A 21,735-nucleotide genomic window follows, 5' to 3' on the forward strand; every position below is an offset into this window, starting at 1 on the left:
TATGATTTCAATCTTCAGGATATAATTGACACTTATTTAGTCAACCAACCAGCCACTGTGTGACTTCTGACTGGGAAGTTCAGAACACTGACTTTTAAGGAGATGATTAAAATGTGAATATTTATTGCTATTTTATACTAATTGTTTTCTGAGTGTTTTTGCAGTTGGTTTCTGCTCTTTTGCTCTTCTCTTGCTCTCTACCTTTTGTATGGTGTTTGGATTCCATTTTTATCTTCTTTGTTTCTTCTAGGTATTTTTGTTCTGAGGTGCGTACATTGATAGAGTTCTGTAATTATTACCTACCATAAATTGAAAATAAGTTAATTTCAAGCTCCAAAGGTAACAACATACTGAGTTTATCTTTAAATTGAATTAGTATAGTGTCTCTATTATGACATGAATTGAAAAATTACAGCCACAGGCCAATAGGTTCCTACTACATGCTTTTAAGAATCACACAATTAAAAAACTTTTTTACTATTTTCAGTATCTAAAAAAAATCGAAAGACTATTTCATGATGTGAAAATTACATGGAATTCAAGCATCACTTTTTGTAAAGTTTTATAAGAACACAATCACATTTGTCCATTTATATTTTGCTTCTGACTGCTGTTGCACTAAACCCCTAATCCACGCAGTTGCAGAGACTAGATGGCCTGCAAAGGCCAAAATATTTACTCTCTGTTCCTTTACAGAAAAGGATGCTGCACTCCAGGTACAGAGCTCAAGTTGTAGAACCAGTCACTGTTTTCCTCCAGGCTCTACCACTAACAAACTGATATCTTGGACAGGTTACTTAAACTATCTTCAACTGTTTCCATACCTACCTTATAGAGTTGCTGTGTGGATTAAGAGCGTGAGAAAATGTAAAGTACACACATAGCAGCATGTAGGCCCCACTTAAGAGTTAGCCATTTCTGATATTATTACTGCTATTTACTGTTACCATAATTATACTAATGCATCCTACCAGGCAGAGCACTCTACATGCTTGAACTTTTCTGAAAATCATTGTTGGCACTAACTTATAGTTTTGCCTACTCTAAAAATTATCTTTTCATTAATTGGTCTTAATATTTTTGAAAACTGTCCTGGTCTCCTTCCCAAAAGAAGACAATCATCAATCACTGTGGCACTGTAATGTCCATTAATTAGAAGTTTAGCTAAAAGAACAGGATTTTTAATTTTAATATCTTGTTCTATTCTTATATTTGAAAACCATTTTCAAAAGTGCATCCCAGTTAGAGACCTTGGCAAGTGAGATGATATATTTCAGATTCTGCTCCCTTTTTGACAGATAATTAAAGTAGGACTCACAAGGTCAAGTGACTTTCTCCAAGAACAGGCAACCCTTAATTAAAGTGAACAATCATTGACTTATATTGAGACCTCTGCTTTGCACTAGCCCACCTGCAGATTTTTCAAATGAAAGCTTTGAACTTACTTGTCTGACCTAAAAATCAAAAGAGTTTCTAATTGTACAAGTAGACAAATTACCCTGACAATTTCTCTTGGTCATGATGCTCTTATTTCATTTAGAAATGCCACAAATACATTCAGTTAATGCATTAAATATAAAAAGACTTGCTGAAGAGACTCAATTTATTAATGATTCAGTAGAACTTCCTAAAGCATCTGTTTGGAATTCATTTATAATTCATTTTGCAGCTTAGCTGTAGTTCCCATTGGGCAAATATTTATCAATTATTACTCTGTTTTAAGTCTCCCCTTTACATTTATTTGTAGAATATTTTTTCCCAAATGAAGACTAAACTTCCTAAAAGCATCCATCCATCGGCTGTAATTTATTGTGCATTTCCTGATAAGGTGAAAGAAATGGACTTTCAAATGTAATGGTGTACACTATACAACCAAACAAAAGAATAATTATTAAACATCATTGTAGCTATGAAATGAACAATAATCACATTGAATATATTGTAAATATTTATTAGTAGTAGCCAAGGTAATTAATAAATAAAGTAATCAACATGGGAAAAACAGGATGTTAAAAACGCACTATGGCATCAAAAACTTCATGACTTATCTACCTGAACTCTACATGACTAAATTAACATTTTCAATATGAAGATAAGACTATCTAGTTTGACTCATACCAATGGACATATTAGAACCAGACTGTAGAATGTCCTTATAATATCAGACTGCCAACATCAAATCCCCCAAACACTGAAAATTCATAGTCTTTAATTCTAATGGCTAATCACAACTACAGGGTAATTGCTAAAATGAGAAAGCACTGGCCTTGAGGTTAGAAACACATAAATTAAAACCCTGCTCCTCAACTAGCTGTGAAACCTTGGTCAAATTAATTAAATTCTCCATGCCAACTATTAAAAAAAAAACAACAACCTGTAAAAAGTTGTTGCAACTAGACTTATTGTAGTGTTGTTTCCACGGTATGGACCAATATTATTCTATATAGCTGAAGCTATTAATTTCATATAGTGCAATAAAAATAGATAAGTTTATGAAGCTAAAAATGAGATACATAATTTATTTAGTGTCTGCAACAAAGTCTGCATTGAGTAATAATGTCTCTTAGACTACTAGTACTACTTTTGTGACTTCTGAAAGCACTCGTAATGCTTTTGCACCTCCAGACCTACTACTGTTACTACTTCTTATTACTGTAACCACAAAATAACAGTTACTGCATTCCACTCCCACTGACTAGTGGTCACATGTAAACTATGGTAATTCAGATTCTTTAGATCTAAACACAAAAGTCCGTGAGGAGAGCTAATTTTTTAAAAAAAATAAATCAATGATAACAAATGGTGAAGATGTGGACAAATGTGAATCTTCAAATACTACTGGTAGGAATGCAAAACAGTACAACCATTTGGAAAACATTTTGATAGTTCCTCAAAATGTTAAACAAAGTTACTAATCAATCAATTCTACTCCTAGATAAATTCCCAAATGAAAATATATGCTCACATAAGAACATACAAGAATGTTCGTAACATTATTTAAAATAGCTAAAAAGTGGAAATAAGCCAAATGTCCATCAACTGCAAATTGGATAAACAAAATGTGGTTTAAAAGTACTGTTCAGAAATAAAAAGGAATGAAGTACTGAAACATGATAAACACAGACGAACCTTGAAATTTGTAAGAAATCACGATATACAAAGCAAGGTATTATAAGAATCCAATTATATAAAATGTTGAGACTAGACAAATCTATAGAAATACAAAGTAGGGATTGTCAGAGGCTAAGGGAGGAGGTGTAGAATAGAGTGATAACTAATGGGTATGATTTATCTTTTGGGGAGGAATAAAAATGTTCTAAACAGTGGTCCTGATTGCGCAATTTGAATATTCCACAAGCCCTAAAAATTGGCGTTCATGCCAAGATAGGTACATGCTAACAGTCTGAATGGTATGTGAGCAATTCCACATGTTCTAAAGCTTCACAGGATAATGACTGTCACTTGCACCGACACATCTTACTTTAGCCCTAAAATCCTTAAAGCGACTTCTATTACGTTCACACCCACAGAAATAACACTTTTGGCACCAATTATGCCAAAGGTTCCAGATACATTTCAACTCTTTCCTCTAATAAAAAACAAAGCGATTGTAATAAAAGAATTAAGAGAAGGTACATGAAAATGAAACATATCTTTGGAAGAATCAACTAAATTTTTAGATATTTTTAAAAACCAGCACTAAGTAAGAAATATACTAAATTCACTTTAGAAGCTTAAGTTTTTCAAATGATATTTTAAGGTAATATGCTAGTGCTAATCTATTACAATTACATAAAAAGCTGGAAAATACATTCAATGGGGTACACTATGTGTATCTTACAAATCAGGATAGTCTCTCACTGAAAATTCTAAATAAGATTTAGTGAACAATTAAGATTGAAATTTTCCCATAAAAACAATGATTTTATAATAAAAGTTAAACAAGAATTCAGAGAAAATACTAATGCCCATTTGTAATGACAAAATATTGAATTTATAAAGTAATTAAAATATCCAAAAGTCATCTCCACAACAATTACCCTAAGAGTAAATAATGAAAAATCTCAAATACATAAAAATCTAAACATTATGCTTAAAATTAAAGTTAACACATTAGTAACAAGTTTTGTAGAAGAAAAAACCCAACACTGATCAGTATTTAGCCTGGTTATTGCTTTCATTTGTCAGAAGAATAAAGGACCCTGTCAATATCAGCTATTGATAATCTATGGCCAAATCAAATACTTAACTCTAAATTTTATTCAATATACATCCTGATTATTCTCTATGAAATGCATTAGAAATTATTTTCAAATTAGGAAAATGGTAAATAAGATTTCCTTTAAATACATCAAACTGAATGTCAAACTTAAATGTACCTCTCTTGGGTGGGCCTCCCTGGTGGCACAGGGTTCAAGTCTCAGCTATCAAGCTATTGCCAGCACAGCAAAATGACTTTAATTCCCAGCCAGGAAGATAACTCACATGGCACAGCGGATCTCTCCTGTCTCACCTGCTGCTCCCATCAGCAGTATATTTCAGTAGATCTACCTGTCCTGCTCCCCACTCCGTCTCTGGTGAATCCTCTCACCCCCCCCCACCTCTGGCCTATACCCCAGTTCTTGTCTGAATAGATAAATAAAAATAAAATCTTTAAATGCATCTTCCTTGGTAGTGCCTACTAAATATTGTTAACTTCAATGTTTACTTTATGAAATAAACTCTACTTGGGTGGAAAATAATTTGTGAACTATCACATGCTATCAATTCATTGAATTTTACTACTTCTTTCAGCTGTGTATAATTAATAAAAAGATTTCACATTGGGCAAATTTTATCTTGAAGATGTGTATTATTTTTAAAAAGCAGATGTTACAAGGACAATATAGAAATCTGAAAATCAAATCTTCCTTTCAAAATCTTACCTATTTTAGCTAAAGTTACTAAGTGATTTTATTTATTTTTGATCTGAAAAAAGATTAGTGGAAAACAAAGACTTAATTGTTCTTGGTTAGGTGTTTAGTGACGACAATTTCAAGAAAATTCTAATACCAACAAAAAAGTCTAAAAAAAAAAAAAGCAAAAAAAAAATTAAAGTCTAAATAGTAAATCCAAACAAATGCATCAGAAACCCTCTCAATCATGTTTAATCTATAGCTAGCCCTTTTCACAGACACATAAGTTGGAAATCTCTCTACCCAAAGATGGTGATTAGAAATGAAATCAGTCAAAGTTTACTTCTTCTGTGGCAAGAAATCAGTTTCTCAGGAAACATGTGGGGAGGGGGAGGGCGATGCCAATATAATAATGTAATAATCTAAAACATGTACCTTTATTCTTTGGTCATCAACATCTATAATCGTAGCAACACGAATTAACCGGGGGTTTCGTTTATCCACAACTTCAAGTTTCATATTCGGCAGAAAACCATGAGGCAACCGCTGTAACATTACAAGTACAACAGTCATACAAAATTGAACAAGTCACCAATTTGTTCTAAAATATTATGTTCTGTAGTTCAACAAGACAGAAGCAGATTGGAGATGCCTGGTTTGCCTCCTCCACTTATTTACAACAAAATTATTTAAAGACAATGACCCTTGAATTATGAGCAGGTGAACACTGCATGATCAATCAAATGTGAAGCACAGCAGAAAGGGATAGAAAAAACTAGTCAGTCTTTAGCAATACCAGGGCAGTACAGCATATGAGGAGGGCTACTATAGAGAGCCTCTCTGTTGTTAACTCAAAAGCATAGGCCACATCAGGGACCATAAAACCCATGGACTTTACTGGAGAAGGGGGTACACAGAAATGTTGTGCCAAAAGAGGGTGCACAACTGGATAACCCTAGGGATAAGGGTGCAGCTCAATACTGTGGAGCCCAAGTGAGAACAGTAGGAGTCCAAAGAAATGCAAAGAGTTAGATCAAATCCTTTGTGTCTTCTTATAGAAGAGGCTACTTATTATTTGCAGCCTGAGGCAGTGATATGTGAAAACACCCTCTTTGACCCTCCTCTCCCCACCCAGCCAAAACTGAGACAACAACCAACTACTATGATTAACCAGATTTTGAGCTATACTTTAAAGGCAAAGAGAACAACTCCTGACTTATAACTCCATCTTAACTCTCATTCCTATCCAGGGCTGCATCGATTTTTCAACTACAACTCAGAGGTTGGGAATAGCTCAAGGTTGGAGACATTTTGGCTGAGGAGCTGACCAAGGGAAGGGGGGTCATTGTGGATGCCTACTACGTAACTCGGGCACCCTCTGCACTGTAGGAAGCCTGACCATCTGTGCTCACTGAAGATGGCCATTCTACTGCCCTAGTTCCTAATTGCTACTGCTTACCAGCACCGGTGGTCTAATCATATGAACAGGTGCAGAAGCATCAATCCATGAAATAACAAACACTTAGAGGGCCTCCCCGGTGGCGCAGCGGTTGAGCACTGGGTTGCGAAGCCGCCCGCGGCCTCTGCGGCGCCAGTTCGATCCCCGGCTACTCCCTGGCCACCAGAGGAGGGTCCCACATGGTGCGCAGACCTCTCCTGCCGCCCGCTGCTCCCCTCAGCAGTGTACTTTGGTCCCTCTGCCTGCTCTGCTCCCGGCTCTGGCTCTGGTGAATTCTCTCACCCTCCCGTGCTTCTGACTGTACCCAGTGCTTGTATAAACAAAAGCAAACAAACAAATAAATAAATAAATAAAACATGCCTCTAAAAAAAAACAGACACTTAGAGAACCTGGGTTTAAAACCTAGGGTTATTACCCACCTACTTGTAGACAGAGTATAAAGACAATTTATCAGATAAGGAATGTCCCTAAGAAAAATTAAAATTGAAGATACAGAAGAGCATGTCACGGATGTGGAAGCAAAAAAAAAAACCTGTGAGAAATCTCAACCCATTAGAAATTGTGGAATCTGTTTGATGAGTTTACAATCATGCTTTTTGAATTAAGAAAGACATGGATAATCTAAAGCAGCATCACTATAAAAATGAGACTGCTATAAATAAAATTAATGGGTTTTAAAATACTATTATGTAAGTAAAAAATGATAGCGAACCTCAACAGACACAAACACAAGTCATGAAAAACATCAGTAAACATGAATGCACAATTACAGAGAGCATACAAAGAGAAGAACAGGGAGAAAAAGGAATTAATAAATAAAATGAAAACCACATAAGAGCTCTTTGGGATAACCTAAAGAGAACTCACATCCATTTCATGAGGGTCTCAGAGGAAGACAAGAAATAGAATACCTATTAAAAAAAAAAAATAGTAACTGCTGAGAACCACATCAACCCAGGAAACAAACCAGACATCCTAATCCAAGAGACCAAAAAGTCTCAAGCAACAAACCAGACTGTCACTCCAATGCATATTATAATAAAAGATCGAAAGCCAATGACAAGGAAAGAAAACTAAAAGCATCAAGAGAAATAAGAGTAACCCATAAAGGGATACATTTTAGATTGTCCATAAACTTCTTACAGGAAACCTCACCAACAAATAGGGAAGGAGAGGAGATATTTAAAGTACACAAAGAAAAGTATTTTGAGCCTAAAATACTTTATCCAGACTGTCATTCAAGAAACAGTAAGGCTACGGGAGCTTCACTGAAAAATAAAAATTAAAAGAATATATCAACAAGAAGTCAAGACTTTTTAGTACTAACAGGGCTATTACAAAGCAACAACAAAATAAATCTAGAGGTAGCATACACCTAAATTATAATAAAATGTGGCCCTCAGACTGAGTTTAAGATCAAACTATCTAATAGGTTACAAAATACAGTTCATTATACACAAACCTCAGGATAACCTAAAACAAGACTCCATAGAAGCAACACGAAAGACTAAAGAAATGAAACATAAACAAAATATAAGAGGTAGACATAAAAATACAAAGTTAAAAAAAAAAAAAACCTAGTAACAAAATGGCAAAAGGCCTTGTGTCTCAACAGAATATTGTTGAAGAGCACATAGACCTTCATGCACATTAGTTTATATAGTTACAGAAAAAGAATCTTTAGTTCATTTTCCAGATAGCTAAATCAACAAAGATTGCATCACAATTTCATTAATAGGGCCTCCCTGATGGCACAGCAGTTGAGCGTTGGGTTGTAAAGCCGCCCGCAGCCTCTGCAGCACCAGTTAGAGCCCCTGCTGCCAGGCGAGGGTCCCACATGTCGCGCAGACCTCTCCTGCTGCCCGCTGCTCCCCTCAGCAGTGTACTTCGTCACTCTGCCTGCTCTGCTCTTCCCTCTGGCTCTGGTGAATTCTCTCACCCTCCCGCGCTTCTGACTGTACCCAGTGCTAGATAAATAAATCTTTACAAAAAAAAAAAAAAAAAACCCTCTTAAAAAATATCTTTAAAAAATTTCATTAATAATCATAAGGTTCATAAAAGGTTCTTATTATATTTAATATATTGGTTTGATTTTTTTTTATTTTCCTAAAATTAACCTTATAAACTAGAAATGTTAACTACTGTCCTTGCCAACTTTCTTAGTGTATGACTCAGAAGGCAAAATTATTATTATTTTTTAAAGATTTTATTTATTTATTTTTACAAGCACTGGGTACAGTCAGAAGCGCGGGAGGGTGAGAGAATTCACCAGAGCCAGAGCGGGGAGCAGAGCAGGCAGAAGGACCGAAGTACACTGCTGAGGGGAGCAGCGGGCGGCAGGAGAGGTCTGCACGCCATGTGGGACCCTCCTCTGGTGGCCGGGGAGCAGCCGGGGATCGAACTGGCGCTGCAGAGGCCGCGGGCAGCTTCGCAACCCAGCGCTTAACCGCTGCGCCACCGGGGAGGCCCAGAAAGCAAAATTATTTAATAAGCAATTAGAAAGGATAAAGATGATTCCTTATAAATCTAATTTTTACAGCATGCTTGGATAAAAGCCACAGAAGCCACTTTTTACCATTTTGTTACCAGGTTTTGTTTTTTTTTTAAACTTTGTATTTTTCTATCTACCTCTTATATTATATGTTCCATTTCTTTAGTTTTTTGTGTTGCTTTTATTACATCATTTTAAATTCATATCATAATGTCATTTACACCCATGACTGTGCTTCAGGTTACTTCCTCTGTAACAGAAGCATGTTAAACTGTATTAATTTGGTATTTCTTCCAAGTTTTAAAATGCTAGGAATCAAGAGTTTATAATGATGAACACTTAGGAAATATTAAAGAAAATGGAAAGGGGAACAAATACACTGAGATTTAACAAATAATTGAAAGTAAGAACACTTAATTATCAAAAATCAAAGTCAAAAGGCAACTGTTTAGTTGTCTGACACGTGTTTACACGTTAGCACAAAGTTTCACTTTGAAAGCGATCACACATAAAAGTGTTCAACTGACTTTATTGAAAATGGAAGTGTACTGAATTCCTCATGTCTAAAAATGGTAACAGGGAAATGAAATACTCCTAACACATGACTAATAAACTATCAAATTTTTCTCCAATATATGGTTTTGTGGAAGCATATCTTCTTTCTAAACTGCATTATTATCTCTACTGAATTAGAGTACGCTGAGTATAATTAGGTCTCTGTTCCCTGAAAATTTTTGTTTTGTCCTGACAACAAAGGTCACTGTTTCAAATTGCAGATGTCACAGAGCTACAGCTTGAGGTGAATCTGTAACAGCTCCATCACAGAGCTTGATGTTGCCCTTTCAACTCTTTTCATAATTTAATTTTCTTGCAATTTCCTTCTTGGAAAAGTGAAATTTTGACAGAAAGCAAAAGAAGGCGACTATAAGCAGCTGATATGTTCTGCTTATTGGATTTTTGAATTCTTAAAACCCTTTCTACCACTTCTAGCCTTCTTAATTTGATTATATTGCTTCCCTCCAATTCAGCCTATTATAATCAAATTTTTAATGAAAAAGAATTTTACATCAAGTCCCATTTTGATCCTTAGAAATTTTTCAGTAAATGAATTATATGTAGTAGCACATGCTATAAACTTCTGACTGCAGACTCATCAGGGAGCCTGAAATACACATTTAGGATTAAAAGGGAATAGTGTTTAAAAAACACCAGTGTAGGACATGAAAACATTAATTCAAAAGAATACCTATACCCCTACGTTTACTACAGCACTATTTATAATAGGTTAGACTTGGAAACAACCCAAATGCTCAAAAATAGATGACTGGATCAAGAAGATATGTAAAATATACTCAATGGAATACTATCCAGCAATCAAAAAAGATAAACTAATGCCATTTGCAGCAGCATGGATGGAGCGGGAAGGGGTTATGCTCACTGAAATAAATCAGAAGGAAAAAGAAAAAAAATCAGATGGTTTCACTTATAGGAGGAATATAGGGGGAACAAACAAGGGATTGGGGAAAAATAATAATAATTAAAAACACAACACAACAAAACAAAATAAACAGCCATCTATAAATCAGAGATATTATGCAGCAGAGAGGGAGGGAAAGGGATCAAAACAAGGGTGGCAAGAGTACACGGGACTATGGTGATAGTGCACGGGCAAGCTGGTGGTGGAAATTTTATGGGGAACTACACCTGAGAAAAGAAAGCAAACATTGTAAAAAAATAACCAATGATGTAAGATATATATAAGGAAATAATTTAAAAAATAGTGTAGAATATAAATGTCGCTTATATAATGTACTTCATTTTACAAAATAATTTATGCTTGATTCAACCCTTGAATTAATATAACAAAGTTTAACTTTAAAAATCAAGTACTAAAAGCAAGTATTTCTCTCAGAATAGATAAGACACATAGTATACTTGCAATTCACCTATTTTATTTTATTATGGGATCATTGCCTTTCAAACAGTTCATGAAATTGTGAAAGTGCAGAGATCCCACTCAATGAATTAATAATAGAAGTAAACATGAAGGACTCAATTGGCAGCACCTCTCATCTGGGGCATCTGTATTTTTCCAGGAGGGAAATGCCATCTATATTTGTGTATAGGAATAACGGTTTATGAGTCAGTTCCTTCATAATTTTAACTTACAGCAAGGCAAATTGCTTATGAAAATAATGCCTGAATTTTAAAATTCAAAAGTAGAATCATTTTAAACTGCCAAATGAGGGCACAACTCAACACAGATACTGTTTAAAGTTGAAAATGTATATGATACAAACTTACAGTTTTAAAAACTTTGGCAGGAACTGCATTAGTTTGAGTAGCTTCCAGATAGTCTGTCCAGGAGAAATTTTCTGGATCAGGATAACCTGAAAGAAAATATAAATAAATATAAATATCAAAGGATTACTCACTGATACTCTCATTTCCATGTGCTTTAAGACATTTGATAACAAGACCTGTTGTTAGTTGAATGGTCACTATTTAATAGCCCCTATGCTAAGAATTCACATATATCATCTATATTAAGTCTCTGAACATCCTGAACATTCTTAAAACCCTTTCTACCAAAAGTATATGCTTTTAATGGAATGCATCCAGGAGTAAAAGTGCTACATCATGAGAAAGTTTGGTTTATATGTTGATGTTATATTACTTGTCATATAAAAGCAATTATAATGTTCATTATTAATTGCAATTTATTTAGTAAAGAACTTTTTTTCCCTTTTGGACACACTATATCTTACCTCAATTCTTCTTATCAAAATTTTGAATTTTATGTCATCCTTTTATATTGCTTATATTTGCTAACAAAATTTTGTCCATCTTTTTTACTTTTATATGATTATGTTTCAGGTGTATCTATATTAAACGTATAAATGGATTTTAAAAAGTATTTATTTTTACTTGTATCACAGGCCTATCTTATCTGAATTCTATAAAAATACTTTAAGCTGAAATGTTTTTTTTTTTGAAAGGTTAGATTAGAAGAAAAGTAGAAAATATGATTGCACAGACCCAAGAAGGCAGAAAGAGATGCTAAGCTGAAATGTTTTAAAATTTCCCTTATTTCGTGTCCTTTTCTAGGAGTTATTTCTTAAGTTTCAACAGTTACACATCTTAAGTTTCTGTACTTGCTATTATGATATAGCTCATATATCTAAAAATTGCCCAAACTCACTCCTTGTATTTTAGATTGCAACATTGCAGCGTGAGTTCTGAACATGTTCAGACCTTGCCCCTTCAGTGTTGGCATCTCCTATTTCCTGTGTCATTTTCTCACCCAGGGTCCTGACCATCAGATTCAGTGGAACAGTGAGACAAGAAGGCTGGTAGGTTGAGTAGTGAATGTATAGGGAAGAGGGAAGCAGCAATTAGTCTTTACAGCTCCTTAAAGAAATCTGACATATTGCTGTAGAGGAAATATCTTAGCAACAAATGTCTCTGTGTCATTCTCCAAACACGAGCTGCTTATGTGAAAAAGAGAAAACATACATGACCTGTATATTCCCTCTTCGAGGAACCCAACGAAGAGAATATCTTATAGCTTAAGGCGGTTTGCAAAAGCCACCTACTGTCACTGACTTCCTTGGAGCCCAGCCCTGAGTCTTGTGATACTTGGAGAACCAGAAATAGGTTTTCAGGTTAAAGGGCAGGGAACAAATCCATTCACATAGCTGTGAGGCAAGACCTTGAAGGAAGGTTTTCAAAAGTTTTAATTCCTACTTCAAAAATGAAAGAAATATATAAGCCACCCTCTTCACTTGTCTTTAACCTCCCCTTGTCTCAAAGAAAAGCAACCTCTAACTGCCTTTCATTTATTTGTAAACTTTATATTAAGTACTCCATTTACATTAATTCATTTGTTATCCATGTATTCCTGTGAGGTACACTTTTTATTCTCACTTATAGGTGAGGCTCAGGATGTTTGAGCAGCTTGTCCAGTGTGTTACAGTTAGGAAGTGAAAGAAAAGGGATTTGAACAATTGCCTGACTCTTATTACCAACATAACTTCACCACAGCCTCCCCCTAGTATCATAACTCCAAGCATCCTCCACACAAGGGGGCACATCCTTCCAGGTCTCAGGACTAAGAGTTCCAGCTCTGCCTGGAGAACAAATCTTGGTACTGCAAGAGTGAGAGAGCAGGAATGAATCAGTTATGTATGCCCTGCCTAACCTCGCCTGCTTGTTTTTCTCCACAACATTTATTACTGCCTAACAACATACTACATGTTTTACATATTTAAAACACTGCTATTTCCTCCAATCCTACAAAAGTTCCTAGCATTAAGCTGACATGCACTAAATATTTTGTAATTATTTGTCGAATGAATGAATATTTCCTGAGATGTTTGCATTTAACATTGTGGTGCTCAAGAATGAGAGAGATCGGAGTTAAAATAATAATGGACTATGCCTGTTGGCCATTTGCATTTCTTCTTCAGAGAAGTTTCTTTTTAGCTCTTCTGCCCATTTTTTGACTGGATTATTTTCTTTGTTTTTGTTGAGTTTCATCAGCTCTTTGTAGATTTTTGTGATCAGTCCTTTATCGTTAGTGTTGGGTACAAAAATGTTCTCCCAGTTGGTGGGGTTTCTCTTTGTTTTGGTTATTGTCTCTTTTGCTGTGCAGAAGCTCTTTAATTTGATGTAGTCCCAGCTGTCTATCTTTGCCTTCACTATCACTGCTTTGGGTGATGTGTCTGTAAAGATGTCTTTGATGTGCATGTCATGTAGTGTTTCACCTATATTTTCTTCTATGTATTTCATGGTTTCAGGTCTTATGTCTAGTTCTTTAATCCATTTTGAGTTGGTTTTTGTGCATGGTGTGAGGTAGTGGTCAAGCTTCATTCTTTTGCATGTAGCGACCCAGTTTTCCCAGCACCATTTATTGAACAAACTTTCTTTGCTCCAGTGCATATTCTTTGCTCAGGGAAATGCAAATCAAAACTACCATGAGATACCATCTTACACCAGTGAGAATGGTACATATTAAAAAAAACTAGCAACAACAAATTTTGGCGAGGTTGTGGAGAAAAAGGAACTCTCCTGCACTGTTGGTGGGAGTGCAAACTGGTCCAACCACTATGGAGAGCGTTTGGAGAATTCTTGACCTACTATATGATCCAGCAATTCCACTCCTAGGTATTTATCCAAATGACACAGAAACAGTAATTCCAAAGGGCACCTGCACGCCTATGTTTATAGCAGCACTATTTACAATAGCTCAGCTTTGGAAACAACCCAAATGCCCAAAAATAGATGACTGGATCAAGAAGATGTGGTACATATACATAATGGAATATTACTCAGCAATCAAAAAAGATAAACACATGTGGTTTGCAGCAACATGGATGGAACTAGAAGGGATCATGCTCAGCAAAATAAGTCAGAAGAAAAAGAAAAATACCAGATGGTCTCACTCATAGCAGGAATTTACAAAACCTAAATAAGAGACCAGGAAAAAGACTAACACTACCGGGGGACTGGGGGTAAGGAAGGAGGGGTGGGGAAAGGAAGGACTAGAGTCAAAATTAGGGGGGTGAAATTGTATGGGGAATATAACCAAAATGAAAATGTATACATTGGGCAAAGATGAAAAAAGATGTAATAATTATATTAAATAAATAAATAAATAATGAATGAATGAATGATAATGGACTAGCCTCAAAATACTGAAAAGAAATCTGACATTAAATTGTTTGCTTGTTAATGCTGGTGTTATTAGAGACACCATTAGAATAAGGTGATGCTCATTTATCTAAGATTCTAAACAATACTGCAGACTGGATAATACCAAGAGAAGGTCATCTGATTTGTGGCACTTGAACAAGCAAATTGTTCCACACATAAGTGTGACATTGATTATAGACTATTCTTTTACAGCAATCTCAGTATTTCCTCCAGGAGTATCAGACTAAAGCAGAAACTTAAGTTCCCCACTGAACATTCTTTCTGAAGAATTGGGATCATGAATAAATAGCACAAGTCCTTCACTTCCTGCCATCCTGGTCTAGGTGACCTATACCATGGCACCTACAGAAGCTTAACACTTATAATTATGCCAGTGGCCAGTCCAGGAACCAAAAAATCATCAGAGTCAAAGCAAATAAAAAGAAATTATTGAAGTTAATATTACATTGTAACATTGTATATTTCAGGTGTGCAGCATATTAACATCTGTATGTAGTATATTAAATTCACCATTAAAAGTCCATTTCTATACTTTACCATACAACTGACCTCATTTGATTAATTTATTTATTTTTAAAGATTTATTTATTTATTTATTTATTTTATTTATTTATTTATTTATTTATAAGCACTGGATACAATCAGAAATGCGGGAGGATGAGAGAATTCACCAGAGCCAGAGCAGGGAACAGAACAAGCAGAGTGACGAAATACACTGCTGAGGGGAGCAGCGGGTGGGGCAGGAGATGTCTGTGGCACCATGTGGGGTCCACGCCGGTGGCCAGGGATCAAACCAGCGCTGCAGAGGCTGCGCCACCAGGGGAGGCCCAGCCTCATTTATTTTTAAAGATTTCATTTATTTATGCATGTAAGAACTGGAGTTCTAGGCCAGAAGTGTGGGAGGTGAGAGGATTCACTAGAGACACAGTAGGAAGCAGAGCAGGCAGATCTACTGAAATATACCACTGAGGGGATTAGCAGGCGAGACAGGAGAGTCTGCTGTGCCATGTGGCTTAACTTCCTTGCTGGGGATAGAACTCATACTGCAGTGGCTAGCTATATATTGATAGCTGTGAGACTTAATCCCTGTACCACCAGACAGGCCCACAACTGACCTCTTTTACCCTCCTTCTTTCTCCCTTTCCTTCTGGTGAACCACGAATTAGGTCTTAAAATGTCTAATGGTTTATTTTTGTTTTATTTAGTTCATTCGTTTGTTTTCTTTATGTACCACATAAGTGAAACCATACAGTATTTTGTCTTTCCTCGTCTGTATTTCACTAAGCCTAATACTTTCAAGGTCCATCCATATTGTTTCAATTGCCAGAATTCTTTTTTCAGCTGAGTATTATTCCATTGTGTGTATCAACCACATTTCCTTTACACAATCATTTGTCCATGGGAACTCAGGTTGTTTCCATCCTTGGATATTTTGAGTAATGCTGTGATGAACATAGGAAGTACATAAAACTCTTAAAATTAGTATTTTTGTATTTTTTTTGTAAATGTCCAGCACTGAGGCAACTGGATTATATACAATTTCTATTTTTAATTTTTTGAGGACTCTCCATATTGCTTTCCACATGGCTGCACCAATTATACCCACTAACATTGTACAAGAGTTCTCTTATCCCACATCCTCTCTAACATTTGTTACTGGACAAGCAATTTTTAAGTAAATGGTCCCATTTAACAACCAACATTAAATAGGGATCTGTTAAGAGTATTACTGAGGGGGCCTCCCCTGGTGGCGCAGGCTGTTCAGCGCAGCGCAGTGAAGCTGTCCACAGCCTCTGCAGCACCGGTTCCACACCGCCCGGCCGCAAGGATCCCACATGGCGGGGCAGACCTCTCCTGTCTCGCCTGCTACTCCCCTCAGCAGTGTATTTCGTCAGTCTGCCTGTTCTGTTACTGCTCTGTGTCTGGTGAATCCTCTCACCCTCCCATGCATCTGGCCTGTACTACGGTTCTTGTATAAACAAATAAATAAATAAATCTTTTTTTTTTTAAGAGTATTATTGAGAAGTTTCAACCGAACAAAGCAATGATCATAAACATGCAAGGTAAATGAACATATAAGGATACTTCTCTAACTCCTCATTTTTTAAACAAGAAAAGTGAAATCTGGCATTTTAAGTCATTTGTCCAAGGCAAAATAACTAATAGCAAAGTCAAAACTAGATCCTGATATCTCCTTAGAATTTATAGAAATCACGGCTCTGAAGAGCTGCTTTAAGGTTCTGTGAGTAAGCTGCTTGGCCCCACAGTTTAGAGAAAGCATGGACAAGGGAATGAGGGCCAGTGACTAGTAGCAGTGAAGCCCTGACTGATTTTGTCATCATTTTAAGAGTGTGGGTTCCCTAAGAAAATCCCACAGGCACTATTTATTTATTTCTGTTTCAGATAGCTATCACCAAAATTAAAGGTAAATAAAAGGTAGACAACGTGGAAAAGAATAATACTATCTTTATTTTCCAGTGAAATGATCATATCCTAAACAATATACATAAGGATGGCTGGAACTAATAAGTTAGTTGAGGAAAGTTTTAATAGACACAGAGTTCAATTATATTTCCAAATGGTAGTGATAAATAATTGGAAGTTAAAATTTAAAAAAAGGAACAAGATTTATAACAACATCAGAAACACTTAATATTTAGGGATAAACCATGGAACATTGATGTGAGATGTTAAAGCATGTTTAAACAAATAAGAAATAAAGCATTTTTATGGATTAGAAGGTTCAATAGTATTAGCATGATTTATAAATTCAAGGAGTCATTTTTAGTAGAAACTGAAAAACATTTAAAAGGAAATTTCACAAAACTGATATGGAATTTAAAGTAATAACTTGTAATTTATAAAAAGTAACAAATAAAAATTTTAAATTACAGTTTGGGAGGTCTGATACTACCTGATAAAGACTTCTATGAAGCTACAAAAGCATGACAAGATGGTGTAAATGTAAAATAGGGACAGAAGTCAATGAAACAGAAAAATCCAGAAAATGTAGCAAGATAATTCAAAGTAAAAATTAGAATAATTAGAAATCCATATGCTAAAAGCAAAACAATCAAACCTTGACCCTACAATGTACCACATATAAAAATATCTAAGCATTTTAAAATGTGAAACTACTAGAAAAAAAAAGAACATCTGGTAACCTTGGAATATGTAAGTATTTCTTAGACAGAACTTAAAAAGATGAATCATGAAAGAAAAAAAACTGATTCACTGAGCTCCATCAAAATTTTGAAAATCTACTCTTCAAACAACATTGTTAGGAAAGTGAAAAAACAAGAGACAGACTGAGAGAAAATACTTGAAAAACACATATATGGCAAAGGAATTTTGCCTAGAATATATAAAGACTTTGCCAAACTCAAAAATAAGAAACCAAACAATTGTTCTTTTAACGGACAAAAGATTTGGATACACTTTTCACCCAAAAGAGATACATGAATAATAAAAAGAACATGTAATGATAAAGACAGTTAACCACTAATGGAATGCAAATTAAACCACCCTAAAACATTCCTGACAATGACAGTGCTGGTGTGGATGCACATCCACTAGAACTCATATATTCCTGGTAGGAATGCAAAATGGTATAGCACAGAAAGAAAATAGTATCTGTACAAAATATGACCCAGTAATCTTACTCCTGATGTTTACCAAAGAGGTGTTAACCTGAACATAAATGTTAAGCAGCAGCTATATTAACAGTTAAAAACTAGAAATGACTTACGAATCAATGGACAAAATTAAAAAAGTCATGGTATAGTTGTAAAATGGGACACTTTAACAAAAGGAATATACAGCAGCAATGATGCATCCTGAAAGCATTATGTCAAATGCAAGAAGGCAGACACAAAAAGCTGTGAGTCTCTTTTAGCTATCCAGAGTGTCTTGCGATTCTTAAGAATGTTAGAGTATCTATTTTTATTTCTGCAAAACACATCTTTGGGATTCTGATTTGCAGATTCAATCTGTAGATCGATTGATTAGTGTAGGTATCATACCATTAAGATCTCCAACATATGAATATGAGATGCTTTTACCTTTATTTATGTCTTCTTCAATTTTTTTCAACAGTGTTTTGCAGTTTCATTGTATAACATTCTTTTTTTTTTTTTTGATGCTGCTATAAATGGAATTGTTTTCTTATCTTTGTCAAATTGTTCATTGTTAGTTCATACTGGCAACTGACTGTTGAATGTTGACCTTGAATCCTATTTGTTGAATTAACTTATTCTAAAATTTTATTTATTTATTATTTTATATATTTTCAGCATTTTGTGGAATCTTTGCTTTCTACATGTAAGATTATATCATCTGTGAACAGAGAATTTACATCTTTTTTTCCAACTCACATGTCCTTTATTTCTTTTAATTGCCTTATCAGTCTGGTTAGGACTTTCAAGTACTATGCTGAAAAAACAAATTGATGGAAGTAGGCCTTGCTTCTTACCAATCTTAAAGAAAAGCTTTCAGTCTTTTGTAACTCTTTTGTGAGTATGATGTTTGCTATGGGTTTTTCATATATAGCTCTTATTACGTTGAGGTAGTTTCCTTTTGTTCCTAAGTTACTATTTTTATTATGAAAGAGTAATGAATCTTGTCATATGCTGCTTCTGCATCAACTGAGATGATTAAAAAGGTTCTGTTAATGTGGTGTATTACACTGATCAATTTTCATACGTTGAATCATCCTTGCATTCCAGGAACAAATCCAACTTGGTCAGAGTGTATAATCCTTTTAATACGACTTTAAGAATTTTTATTTTTTAAATCAATGTTTCTAAGGGATACTGGCCTTCAGTTTTCTTTTCTTTTTGTAGTGTCCCTGCATGGTTTTTGTTATCAGGATAATATTGGTCTTATAGAATGAGTTAGGAGAGGTGGTTTCCAGTTTCGTACCCGAGGCGTGCATAGGCTGCTGTAGGCGCCATGCCCCTTGAAAAGTGCCAGCAGCTCCTTCTAACTCCTTCTGGGCAGCACCCAGGCTGCCCTGCAGCCATAGGTTGCAAAACAGCTACACAGATACCCACCGAAGTGGGCCAGGTATGATGGCCAACTCCAGTACAAGCAGGTTTGTGCACCAGAACACCCCCATCCCTCTTGGCTCCAGCACACAATCCTAAGGTACTCTGCAAGCCGTCCATCCACAATGGGTGGCAGCAAATGGTGGGTACTTCCCTGCCTGTCACCAGTGACCCCACAGGGAATCAGGCTGCCATTAGAGGCTAGCAATGACAGTGGACAGCAGCGGGTCATCTTGCCTACTATTGCCAAATAAATGCTTAAACGTAGTTACATCAAGAATTTGGTTTTAGAAGATCTTTCATAATATAGCCTCAATCTACCAACCCTACCAATTCTTTTCTAATATTCCAAAATTGATGTGAAATCCATTTTGGACTTCTGACCTACAGAACGATGTACCTCCTGAACAGCACCCTATCATATAATTTCTCCATGAAGCATTTTTTCTCTATCTAGCTAGATGGTGTCTCTTTAATACTATTTAACAATTTCCTTGCTATTGTCCTTCACAATTAATTATTAGTTCACCAGCAGTCCCTTGGAAACTTTCAGGTCCCTGAAGTCAAGGACAGGTTGCCCACCAATTGGTCTATCCTATCTTTCCCCACCAAAGTCCTACACATAACAATAGTAACAAACTACAGGACAATGAGTACAATAGAAGCCCAAAACTATACTCTATCACTAAAAAAAAAAAAAAGAAGAAAAGAAAAAGAATAAATAACTAAATTTCAGGGAAGGACAAGTCAACTAGCAAACAGAAGAAATAATGGAACTATAAAATCACCATTCGGCAAGCGCCATATTGCTAACACCATATTACCAATTCACCTAATAAATATCAATGAATACTAAAAACTGGTGGGTGAAAGTTTGATGAGGAACAGAATGTTTACATAATCTCAATGACACTCTCCAGCACATACACATTAGTTTCCAAAGGAAACAGAGTAATTTTATAATGGAGAAGCTAGAGCACACCAAAGTGACCAAAGGTAACATTAACAGGAAATCATACACAACATGAGAGTAAATAAGAGAATTTCCAATTCTTTTTGGTCTATTTTGCCAAGTACATCATCCATATCTACTCATGAGAAAACATTAGACAATCCCAGAGTATGAAGCATATTATCAAATAACCAGCCTATACGCTTCCAAAAGTGTCAGGTTCATAATCATGGAGCAAAGACTGAAGAACTGTTGCAGAGTGAGGACATTAAAGATACACATGGCATGGGATCCTGCATTGAATCTATTTGTTTTTCTGATTGCTTATTTGTTTTTTTTCATGAAAGGATATTATTGGGTGACTGGTAAAACTTTTATTCTGGCAACTTGATCTCAAGTGGTTTAGCAGAAGGAGTTCTTTTTGCTATAGTGACTCTTCAGCATCTTTAGAATATTTCAAACTTAAAGTATTTACAAGATCAATTACAAATCAGTCTGAATCTATGGTGCTAAGTTACTTCTCTCCTCTCATTGCCCCTCACTCCTATCCTTGCCTTGAAGCCTAGGTCATTACTCATAAAGACAGTTGTTCAAAGTTTAACAGAAACACCCTGCCATCTTGCTTTTGGGCACATTATTCTTTCAATATAACATGATCTTCATTTCATTTCTTAGTTAAAATTTTGCACATCCTTCAAAGACTAGTGCAAACAGAGCTTCCAATGTGGGGACAACCACATGAGAAGTTGGAATCAACATCTCCCTTTACCATGTTTCCTGCACTCATACTAAGTGTTCCTCTCACCAAGTAGAGGAATTCCAGCAATGGGGTGAAGAGAAAGGGTTAAGGAGTTCCTGAAGGGTCTGCTATCATATGAACAACATACTACATGAGAGGACTAAGGCCAATTACCTGAACTCTCATGATCACAGTTCTTTAACTGTGAAATGGACAATATTTTCACAGAGTAGTCATGAAATAAATTAGGCATTCAAGAAAATAAGACCCCTCCCCCCAAAAAAATTACACTTCACTTTCAATAAGTAACAAAAACAAAAACACAGACAATTGTTGCAAGGACTTAGAGAAACTGGAACCCTCACTATCTACTGGTAGAAATGTAAAATTGAGTAGCTCCACGGCAAAAAAAACTGGAAGTTCCTCAGCAAGCTAAATG

At 35.6% G+C, this 21,735-nt stretch overlaps 1 protein-coding gene across 20 annotated transcripts in view; it reads right to left on the minus strand.

The window, feature by feature from the left end:
* L3MBTL4 (L3MBTL histone methyl-lysine binding protein 4) overlaps positions 1-21,735 on the minus strand; it is a 425,819-nt gene that overhangs the window by 220,990 nt on the left and 183,094 nt on the right. For all 20 annotated transcript variants that reach the window (XM_054694180.1, XM_054694198.1, XM_054694199.1 and 17 more), the window contains 2 exons: positions 11,150-11,235; positions 5,331-5,441 (listed from right to left, as the gene is read on the minus strand). In XM_054694180.1, coding sequence (XP_054550155.1) covers positions 5,331-5,441; positions 11,150-11,235 — 197 coding nt within the window. The remainder of the gene's footprint in view (positions 1-5,330; positions 5,442-11,149; positions 11,236-21,735) is intronic.

This window comes from Talpa occidentalis, unplaced genomic scaffold (assembly GCF_014898055.3).
Source record: "Talpa occidentalis isolate TD23 unplaced genomic scaffold, MPIMG_talOcc4v2.1 talOcc4.13, whole genome shotgun sequence".
NCBI lineage: Eukaryota > Metazoa > Chordata > Mammalia > Eulipotyphla > Talpidae > Talpa > Talpa occidentalis.